Source organism: Pieris rapae, chromosome 1 (genome assembly GCF_905147795.1).
Source record: "Pieris rapae chromosome 1, ilPieRapa1.1, whole genome shotgun sequence".
In the NCBI taxonomy this organism is placed as follows: Eukaryota; Metazoa; Arthropoda; class Insecta; order Lepidoptera; family Pieridae; genus Pieris; species Pieris rapae.
This window is the reverse complement of record NC_059509.1, coordinates 3,683,601-3,695,951: the sequence shown is the minus strand read 5'-3', so window position 1 is coordinate 3,695,951 and position 12,351 is coordinate 3,683,601. Positions and strand designations below refer to the sequence as shown.

The 12,351-nt window shown below is 32.6% G+C and overlaps 1 protein-coding gene across 1 annotated transcript in view; it reads right to left on the bottom strand.

Moving 5' to 3' along the window:
- The window catches only part of LOC110994907 (homeobox protein dve-1), a 79,227-nt gene that overhangs the window by 22,384 nt on the left and 44,492 nt on the right, over positions 1-12,351 (bottom strand). Inside the window, exon 2 of the mRNA XM_022261824.2 lies at positions 12,041-12,209. Coding sequence (XP_022117516.2) covers positions 12,041-12,209 — 169 coding nt within the window. The remainder of the gene's footprint in view (positions 1-12,040; positions 12,210-12,351) is intronic.

The window sequence follows — 12,351 nt, the reverse complement described above, 5'->3', positions numbered from 1 at the left end:
ATAGATATTGAATAAATTTATTGATTGAGGAGTTTTATTGAACTAGTTAATAACTTCTAAAAACAAAGCATTGTATTATTATGCAGGTGGAATGTGTAGTATATGAAATTGTATTCGTAAAAACAATGAATTACTTTGTACAACCCTATCATATCCTGGTTTTTCTATGCAGTACATACATTTAAAAACTATTCTTACAGTGATGGATTTAAGGTATATTTTTTGTTGTATCATCTTCCACGAATTATGGATCAGCCTGGGGATTTGTGAGATTTCCTTAAAAGACTTTTACTACCCTACTCATTACTCATATTGGTTCATTTTAATTTAGGAAAAAAAACATGATTTTGTAAATCGGTATAAATATACAGATAATAAATGTTCAGAGTTTTCATTATTCGTCAAGAGTACACTGGCTTGTTCGTATAACACTTGAGATGAATTCTGCGTAAATTAAATGTATTACATTAATTTATTAACGACTAACCGTTATACTCGCAGTGTGGGTGAAAATGTTAACGATAGAAATAAGATAATGAGAATAATCAATTGTGAATGATGAATAGCATCATGAATACAACTCGTGAAATTATATGTCACGATTTTAAGAAAGAAAATGTAGTATAAAAATAATAATTATTCATAAAATCTTTTTATTATTGATTTTTTATACCCCACCCTTTCAGGCTGAGCTAAGCTCGTCAAAACATCCCGTGCTGAGTAGTAAAGGTCTATAAGGCCAACAGAGAGATTCCATTAAAAAAAAAGATTTTCTATAAGTCTGATATTACATCCTTTCTTCCAGTCACAATTAAAGTTTGTTTTGCTTTATAGAACAGGGGGTAAACAGGCAGAAGGATAACCTGATGTTAAGTGATACTCAATGTCAGAAGGCTCGCGAGTGCGTTGCCGGCCTTTTAAGAATTATCACCCCCAAGACTTAGTTTCCAAACTTACTGGACTCGTAATCTGAAAATAAATCATTTGAAAACATGAACTGTATAACACGGAGAAAATTACGTAAAACTATTTCCAAGTACATTATAATTAGGCGTTTCAACGAAGTGAACTAATAATGAAAGCTGTCATATATTGAGGTCAATATTTTGTAGGTCTACTTATAACTGGATACTCGAAAAACATGTTTTGGACCTCTTTTCATCAAGACGTCTCCATTAGCCGAATCGAGTGCATTTTTCGCGAAATATGATTTCATTTTACTAATTTCTTAATTAAGTTTTCATTTTTACTTAAAATTTTCTATTGGGTCTTGTTTTTATTATATATTTATTGCAAATTTAAGGCAAATTGAATTCTTAAGATTGTGGAATTTTTTTATAAATAAAATGAATCAGTGGCACTACAATCTCATTAGGTCTTAGCCTCAGATTTCTGAATCTGTTTGATGATTAATTTTTAAATTTAATAGGCAAGTAGGTGAGCCTCCAGTGCCTGACACACGTCGTCGACTTTTTGGGTCTAAGACATGTCGGTTTCCTCCCGATGTTTTACTTCACCGTTCGAGTAAAAGTTAAATGCGCACATAGAAAGAAAGTCCATTGGTGCACAGCCAGGGATCGAACGGAAACGACCTCAGGTATGAGAGTCGCACGCTGGAGCCACTAGACCAACACTGCTTCGAATAATCCAGAATTTTTATATACTATTGTTAAATATTACTAAAACTTTTATTCACATCCCTATGATCAATAAACATGCAAAATGCCCCAAAGATTATTAGTTCGTAACACTTAAGTAACGTAATTATTTTCCATAAATTAAAGAAGCCTTATTTTCTTGCATACCAGGCCGACATGCGTTCCAGGCCAAGATAATCCCGCTTCGCTTGTAAGACGATGTCCGCAAATCCCATTCCCCTCTTTAATCCCTTATTTGAATCTTATCAGGACGTATATGGGCAGTAGACATTTGTATATGTGTTGTAGGGATGTCCAAATACAATGTATACAGAACGCACACGCTTTTAAAAGGTTTCAAATAGTGAACAAAAGCCGATTGTCGCTTAAAAAGTGAACATGAAAGAATAGTGGTCGAAAATCATTTATAACACTTATATGTAAGAACTGATTTATAAATTTTATATTAATTAAATTTGGAATATTATGGTGTATTAAATAGTTATGTTAATGTTGCACAGTATGTCACTTCCTTTATTATACGGCATATAATCTGTGGTAATAATTTGAATTGACTTTAATATTACTGTAAAGATTTTTCGTATCTTTATACTTGGAATTAATTTAAAATATATTTATTACTGTAGCGTCCCTGTTAGCTTAGCGTTTAAAGGCTCGTTCACACTGAATCCGCGATTAATGGCCGATGGCCGATTGAAGCTAAATTTATGTTTGTGCACGTCGACGCTGAAGGGACGTACGCAGCTGCCGTAATCCGCCTTAAGCGAACCGAAGATTTCCAATTTGAAATGTTGCTTACACCTGCTTTATATAAATTTATTAATATTAATAGCTATTAGGAAATTCTTTAGCATCATATTGCCGATAATTCATACATATCTCTATACTTCCAGTGCATTATTCATAATCGTTTTGTTTTATTTTTGTTTATATTAAATATTTCACGACGAAATATTTTTACTGTAAATTGTTGCATAAAACTCAACAGAAAAAGGGAATGTAATAAATCGTTTTAAAATTAATGATACGATGCGTTTTATAGGTCTATTTCTTGTTAGAGTAATAAGATAATATTGCTAACCCTTTGTAGAGATTAAGATTTTGTTAAGGGCGCGTTTAATCCCACCAGCCCCTCAGACGGGGTCTGCGAGACCCTTTGTCGTTCACTTCTATGGTTTTTACGATCCATAGACAAAGGAATTAGCGTTATATTATTTATTAGTCTGTGTCCTAAGCCAGAAGAGTTAAAAGATGATACGAAATAAATAGACCAACATGAAAATAGTAATAATAATTTAATTACATAATAATAATTTAATAACATACTTTGTTATTATTAATTGAAATTCGTAAGAATATATTTAAATTTGTTTGTCAGTTACGGAAATTTAACTTTTCCTTTCGATTTTCTATGAAACCAATCAGAAGTTAAAGGTTTCACAGCCTTTAAATAAATTTCATACTAATCTGACAGTAAACTAAGCTGAGAAAGGACTGTGTGCTACAAGATTTGTATAAAACAACTGCTTAGAAGCGGATTTTCGAAACATGAACTCCCAGCGGACTTTATGTCGATCTTGAAAAATGACCAGATGATCCCGCCATTCACATTTATGACTCAACTTATTTTTTATCGATCAGCTGATTGCATCCTCTTTTGTAGCCGGCGGATTTATCCATACTGTTAAGCTACAATAATACATTATGTAAATTTACACTGCGATAATTATTTCAAAGGTAAGTTTCAATTTGAATGAGAGTCCGTAATATAAGTCGATATGACTCTGATGAATGAAAACACAATAATAAAAGGGTTTTTTTAAACTTCAACCTCTGTATTACCTTCAAAATTATCTTAATCTTAGTTAATGTCGCTAAGGAACTTTTCAACAAATACACCTTATTCGAATAAAGAAATATCTATAGAACCTGGATTTGCACAAGAGCTCAGTGTGAATAAAAATTCCGACGCACACATCGAAATAGCACACGTACACCTGTTTGATATAATCTTGGATGCGTGTGTGCGTTAAGCTGAATGCAAGCCACAAATTGGGCTGAAGTGCAAGGGATAATCCCCCTATGATTGATGAAGCAGCCGCCCTTATCTTTGTTCTTTACTATAACGAATATGCCTTTTGACATTTCTGAATTAAATCCCATTTATTTATAGCTTGTATTAAATAAATTACAAGACGTATACTTGTATATAGTCAGGCAATGGGTAATAACTAAAAACGTTTAAGATACCGAATCTTTACTTGTTTAGTTAAAGTAACAAATTCTGTCTAATATTCAAAACATGTTTCCCGATCATATAAACAACTAAATAAAAAAATATTGTGCAAGAAATGCTGAACTTAAAAGTTGTCTAAATGTTAAGTGTTTTGTACTTATAAATAGTTAATAGTATTCATTTTAATTATCAAGTAAAAAAATATCAACAAATCTTCGACAAAGTTAGCTTGTTATGATAATAAACACCTTATTCCATTCACATATGGCTTACATTAACTTGCATGTTGTAGGTTTTTACTCATATTGAAATCTATAGGATAATCCGTAGGTTCAGCCCAGCGGTAATGCCCGCGGGATAAGCAGGCTTACAGCTAGGAACGGTTCGTTTTCTGAATACAAAATAGTTAAATAAAAATAAAATTGAATTTGGTAATAAAAATAGAAACTACGAAGAGCTAGTACGCAACTGTATGACAGGTAACTTTTGATCTATCCCCGTGATAAGCCATTGATAGGTACACCTATCACGTTTGTTTAGTTTTAAAATTACACGAGAATACACAATAGCCATACAATTTGGTAATCAACGACAAAGCTATCGATTCTAAAAGGGTGCGTATAGTATGGAGCTCTAATTTAACGAAACTACAGCCAAAGAAATTAGAACAAACGTCATTTACATAAATTAGTAGTTAAAATTCCTTCATAGCTCTCATTCAAACGCTAGTCCATTTCTAAGTTCTAGCCATAACAAAGGATGGGACATATACAGTGGATGTAGAGCGTGGCTGATCCGGATGAGCTCGGATTAGGCAGCCGCTGCCCACCGCCCGGGAACAGGGATACATCTCCTGTGGGATTACGAAAATCCGCATCTACTAGAATAACTTGCGAGGGATTTACATTGTAATCGCCACTAGGTAATAGAATTTTGCTTTTACATTTCAGTTACAGACCCGAAAGACTTTCCTATTAGACAGTTAATGATTAGATATGTCAAAGTTCGTAACAAAATTATTCGAGTAACATATACATCGTAACGAACTAGTGTTCTGTACTGGTCTAAACAACGTAGCTCGAAGGCGTAGAAATCTGCCACAGTACTCTGTAATACCTTTGTCCATGACACAATATTTTAATAATAACAGCTGACATTTACTCGGTAAAAAAACATATAGGCTAAGAAGATTAATTCATTTGTTATCTGTAACGCTAATCGCAAATTTTGAATTACGTGCTTAATGTACTACTTGAAATTGGAATTTGAGTGGTAAGCAGTCTACTGTTTTTGGTATAGCTCCATACGTAGCTCTTACTATAGTAAACCTATAAATTTTAAAATAGGGTTGGCTTAATGGTACGAAATTTCAAATAAAATGTGAAACAATGACTTGATTAAACTTTTAAGTTTATTTAAAATATCGAAGAACAATTATTGTTTATGACCGGTCCGGTCAGAGCAATGAGGAATTTGATTATTTGTCGCTCTTGCAATAGACCCGGTTTCACTAACACTAAAGACCATCAAAATATAATTATCAAATGCTCAAAGAAACGATGGATTACGCTAATTTATATAATTTATCTAATGAGTTATTGACACACTTATCTTCAGCCGTATACGAATATTTGCTAAGTCTTTATCTAATTTTATTAACTTAAATCTTAAGTCTCCGCGACTAATATCTCGCGTTGGGTGCGTTTTCTCATAAACAGTTTACTAAGTTATAAAAACTTAGTTACAAATCTCACGTAAATAAGGTAATATGGCGAAATAATGAAGAGTTAATAAGATACCGAACGAAATATAACGGGTGAGGATTAGAGGCTTGATGGTCTAACGTCTATTTTTATAGTCTGTCATAATCAAGATTATCTTTTAAAATATGAATCCCATTTATCTATAATGTTGGTAATATGCTAATACTAAATATACATTTATTATAATTCACATTTTCGACTTTTTCTGTGGCGAGTCTTTATCAGAACTGTTTCAGATCTTATTAGTGTAAAATTAAAACGTAGGATGATTCATTTATTGCTTATAACTGAATTAAAGTATTGTGGAAATCTCAGAGTAAAGTCAAGGACTCGGTCATAATTTCAAATCCCGCGGACCAGTGGCAACCCTACACAGATCTCTTGTCAACACGTATACGCACACACACGTATACGTAGACGTACGGATCAGGACTAAGCCGGATTACTCGACCGTCGGATCTGGATTTTATCCCAGTGAGGTCGAGAATATTATGGATTTTCGCATACGAAAAATGTTCAAGAAATTTCAAATTGTATTTTACGATTTCAATTCTTTAGTCTCAGCACCGTTTTTGGAATTAATGCTTCATCTCTTTTGGACTTCCTTTAGATGCACTCAGTCCAATATAGGAAAGATATAACAAGCTAGATAGATAGATATCTACAAGGTTTTTGAGAGAATTTGTATAGACACGGGCGATAATGCTATACAAGAGAGGTAAACTTTTGACACGTACTGTCTTCAAATAGAAAGCGCTCAAACAACATCATTAATTGTACTTTGTTTGCATTAGAAATGAAACTATAAAGGAAGTAACTAGGTCCTTAAACAACCAGCAATAAAATAACTTTTATGGTTTATAGGTTTTTATCTAAAAAGTTTTACAATTAATCATGCACGAAAGACATAAAACTAAATTAAATTTTTCACTTGTTCTTTTTTTTTAGTCTAATTAGACTTTGCATTACTGTATAATATACAGCTTAAAACTGAGTACTATTAGTCGTAATATAGATCGATAGAGCCGCACAGTGGAACGGGACGATTATCCGGATCATCCGGAACGGATCAGCCTCGTGTCGCCCGGAGATAAAACAGACCCCACACTCCCCTATGACTGACAATTTTCTATGAGTAAATACGTAGTATAGTTATATTAAGTCAAAAGTCCTTAAACATAATAATTATGTCATAAATAGGGGATCATTTTTATAACGACTAAACTCAAATATGGAATGGTTTTAAAAATTATTTGATCATTATATTGCGATATTATTACTGAAACAGGCTACAAGAATTTTTAATGTTTTCAAATTATAATTTTTTCACAAAATTAGTTTTGGCAAACTTAAGCAAGCTTTTTATGTATAGCAAAGATACAAATAACACTAAAGCCTAATAATTAGCTCTTTGGTCAAAAGAACATATTACATACTTCTAAAATTAATAATCTTATAATAATTATTCATCCATATTAGCATCTTTCATTTAAATAAAATACTAATTCCAATCCAATTATTAATATCAAAGTTCTTATCAACTATCATTAATCGTAATTTAATACTCAGCTATCTGTTTTCGATTTAAATGCGAATCTTTACATATTAAATCACCACAATTATGCACATATAAAAATTGTAAATGGTGATTTCAGGCTTACCGCGATTGTTCAAGAAACCGATTTCAACATTGAACTAACACTTTATCCTTGGGTTTCGTCGTTAGATGACATAATTATGGGGTTTTTTTCGATACATTTACATTTCCAGCTAAGCTGTTTGAGAGACCTGACCCTGCTAAAACGTGGCAAGTTGTTCAATTGGTACGATACGGGGTGTGTGAATTATCCTGAAGAATACGTTTCCGGGTCTGAGAACACCAAGAGTTGTATCAATGTATCTGTTATTATTTTATCAAGTCTATGCGAGTGAAATGAAACGTTATTGCTAATCCTATGTGTATTTTTGTACGACGGTATATTTTGTTATTTTGATTAATCCACTGTATAGCTGTCGCATCAGAACAAAACTAGTATAACAAATAACATTAGTAACAAAATATAATAATTATGATATGTATATTAGGAAATATGAATGACTTTGAATAATTTTATAATTTTAATTTCTTATCTATTTGAATCGTAACATTTTAAATGTCGAAATTTTAATACTTTAAACTGCAGATTTCTTACCTTATTCAAATAAAAAATATCTTAGTATAAAAAACAAATCGGCTTATCTATATACGACAGGCTTATGAAGCGTCAGCAAATTACTTAAACTGTGAGTTTTTGACAAATAAACAACAATCTAAAACATTTTTACCTATTCACGAATAACATAAGAAAAAATTTAATTATACATATTATATTCTCTTAGTAGAAATTATTTACTCCAAGTAAGCAATATTATCAAATTGGCACTAATTTTTCAAGACCCTTTAATTTTTCAACATTATTTCAGAGAACTTTGTGCAAAACATGTTGCTTCATAGTATCTCTTAATACAAGCGACGAGTTAATGAATATTCTGACGGTACCCAGGTATGAATTGACAAAAAGATATATCTCCAACGTCACTATAATCCGTGGGCTATTGTGCAATCGCTAATCGGCGCGGATCGACGCAGGCGACTTGAAATTAATAATGATTTATATCAACCGATTAGGGGCATTAGGTATTAACTCGCCACCGTGTCTTTGGCGGGCCACGTGATGTATGTTATTTCTACGAGTATATTATTCTTATCTCTCATCCGATGTATCGGGCCTTAATCCCTTTATTTAAGACTGAAATTTGCATGTATAATATGACAGGTGATACTTGAAGCTAATCGGACGAGCGGAGCTTAGCGCTCTTTGTAACGATAAGTAGAAATGAAATTATGTTTATCTCGTGAATATCTTGTGCGTAGAAAAACTTTGCATGTTCACCAGCGATACCAAATGGAATTTTATGGGAAAATATCATATCTTTTGAATGCAACAACCTTTCTCAGCTTGAAACAGCGTATCTAGATTCTTTGACACGGAATTTATTATAATCGTAACGCTGATAAGTTTTTAACTATTATACTTGATACTCTTTATTATAAGCTTGAGTGTTTTGTGTTGCACAATGTGAGTGTGTGTGTGCCGTGTGTATATCGGCTTAAGCTTTGTGCGCCTTACGGCCAGACGGGATGTCCCGGATTAGATTTAAGGGGTAAAAGAACTTGAAAGGGATAGAGCTAGACAGATTTACTATATAAAGACAAGGATAAAAGATGGGAGATTTAGAGATTATGATTCATAAAGAGTGGAGAATGAATGGAAATTATTACGGAGGGAATCAACGTGGAGAATTAAACCGTTTGAATGGAATTCATGTCGTTTTGTAGTTTACGGACTAGGTACGCTCCCGTGACTAATCGCCTAAAAAATGACTATGACATTAACACTGTGTTAGTTCTAGTTCTTTTTTTTTATAGACCAGGGGTAAACGGGCAGGAGGCTCACCTGATGTTACATGATACCGCCGCTAATGGACACTCTAAATGCTAGAGGGCTCGCGAGTGCGCTGCCGGCCTTTTAAGAATTGGTACGCTCTTTTCTAGAAGGACCGTCGAATAGGTTCCGTTTTCACTGGACAAAATTATATTCAAAACCTGCAAGCTTACAAAATTTCAGCGCAATATTGTTGTTCAATAAATTCCCTAAATCGGTATGCTGTTTGATACGTTTATCTTACTTAACAGTATCGGTTTTAATTTAAAATTTGACGTTTAAGATATGAAAGATATCAGTAAATCAATTATAGGCAAGATTAACGCAGAGATGAAGCCGAACAAAGGAAGGGGTCGGCGCGTGACGGCGAATAAACGGTGCATTCGTCGGTACACGGAGATTATCGTTTTTTTGTTCGATTCACCTAGATAAATAAGAGTGTATTTTGATTTATATATTTTAATTACTCATATTATTTCCAAATGGGGATTTACAGAAATACTAATATTGTATAAAACCAAAATATTAAAAATAAAATGTAAATATAGGAATATTTTTGAGGGCCTATATAGTCTAGCTTAGAGACTTAAGCCGTGTGTTCAAGTTCACAGGCACTAATTAAAGATTAAATTCAGCGCCTTGAAGATAGTATCGGTGACAACAGAATCGTTGCCCTTCTTGCTCAACAAATGAGTATCGCGACACAGCGAGGAAAGCATTATTAAAGGCACGCAAGAACGAAACTTCTGAATTTTTTTTTAATTTTATATTAATCAATTTTCAATTATTATTATTTTAATGACTATATAGGTTAAGAGTATTGTAAACGCTGTATACATGTGTTAGAATTTAATATCTTTGCTAATAGTACATATATATATTTATTTATTCATTAACACTTCGTAGCATTACATAAAATAAAAAAAATAATTTAATCAAAAGCAACTGGCGGCCTTATCGCTTTCAAGCGATTTCTTCCAGGCAACCACTATATATAATACATGTTCATTGGCCAATATATTAATATAATTTAAACCTTTAGTATGATCAACAGGTGAAGATAAATGCTTAACGTAATAGAATTATTCAAATGATTTCTGGAAGAGACGAAGATGAAGTACTAAACTAAACGAAAGCAAACATTGTTATAAAAGTAAACGTGATATATACTAAACAATATATATTTATCTGTTAATGTTTAAAGAACTTTATTTCTCATTACAAAAACAGAAATATTTTATTTACATGAGAAACTTAATATTAATATGTATATATTATATACGAGCGAGATACACGTCGCCATTAGCCGTAACAATTTTAGTCAGCTATGTTCATTCTAACATGCATCTTTAATGCCTTTTTGAATTTGTCAAACACTCCAATATTGCGAATTTGAGATGGTAATTGGTTAAATAATTGCACACCCTCATACCTAATAGATTTCTTCAAATAATTTGTACGCGGCTTCGGTAAGATAAGCAAACTCGCTCGACGAGTATTGCGTGTCGTTGTGTGTTTGATTTTTTTAAACGACAAGCAACTATGGATAGAGTTATTTAAAAATTTTTTTATCAAAATACAGGTGCTATATACATACAGTTGTTTAATTGTCATAATTTTGGTTTCTTGGTAGATTTTATTAGTCGGTGTTAAAAAATTGTATCTAAATAATGATTTTATTAATTTATTTTGTAGTGTTTGTAAGTTAGAAATTATGTTTTTACATGCCGTACCCCATATTTCAATTAGATATATGAAATGTGGCTTGACTAAACAATTATAAATTAAATGACGTACGGATTGAGGAATACAGTTTGATATTGACCAAAATCTGCCTATAAGTGATTTTAGTTTGGTAATTATGTGTGATATATGAAAGTTCCACTTTAAATATGTATCTATTCTAAGACCCAGATATTTTTCCCATTTTTTGTTAGTGATTTCAACGTCTTGAACTTTTAACGGTTGAAACATAGGAATGATTTTATTTTTTGCTCTGAATATTACATAAGATGTTTTTGAGATATTTATGGTTAGCAGATTTTGTTGAAACCAAGAATATAGAGAATTTAGGTCTGACTGAGCTCGAGCAACCATAGTCTGGATATTTATACCGAAATAAAATAAGCAGGTGTCATCAGCGTAGAGAGTGATTTGGCCATGTAAACCGAGCTCGTGAATGTTATTAATATATATTAAAAATAACAGTGGACCCAGTATAGACCCTTGTGGGACGCCGCATGTTACTGGTATTTCTGAGCTTTGAGCATTACCTATTTTGACTATCTGGGTTCTGTTTGATAGATAAGATTTGAATAATTTTAGCGCATAACCTTTTATTCCTATACGATCTAATTTTTTAAGCAATAGATTGTGGCTTACGGTATCAAACGCTTTTTTCAAATCTATAAAGACACCCAGCGCCATTTTTTTAGAGTCAATGTTTTCCTTTATATGACTGATAAGATCGACTGTGGCTGATAAAGTGCTGCTTTTTGATCTAAAACCATATTGGCGTTTAAAAATAAAATTGTTAGTTTGTAAGTAAGTATCAAGTCTTGAATAAATAATTTTTTCTAATATTTTTGAAATTGAAGGTAGAATGGATATTGGTCTGTAATTGCCGGGGTCAGTTTTACTGCCTGATTTATAAATAGGAGTAACTTTGGCTTTCTTTAGAGAATCCGGAAATTCACCTTTATGCAGCAGCTTATTAAAGCAGACCGAGAGATATTCAGAGAGATCATTGATAATGCATTTTATGGTTTTAGTATTGATTCCATCTATTCCAGTACTGCAATTTGTGTCTAGTGTTTTTATTATATTTGTTATTTCAAGTGTTGTGCATGGACTGAAGTTAGATAATTCAACTAATCTGTTAAAAAGACTAAAGCTCACCAGTGATTCCCTTATTTAGCAGGTTATTGAAGACCTCCTTTTTAGGTGACAGATGCGGCGCATGCGCGACTCGCTCATGGGCTGGCGTAGATGGCGGCCGTGGAACCGCGCGCTCTTCTGGGGAGCGACGTGGTGGACTCTTACTGCGACGTAGTTCTGAAGATAGGCTCTGTAAGATAAAACTCCTATTATATTCAAAGTAAAATTATAGATCGAAAAGTATAAATAAGTTTTTGTTTTTTTTTTTTAACTTAAAACTTTGTTACGAAAGTATAGCAAAGGCAACGATTAACACACACGTTATAAAAAAT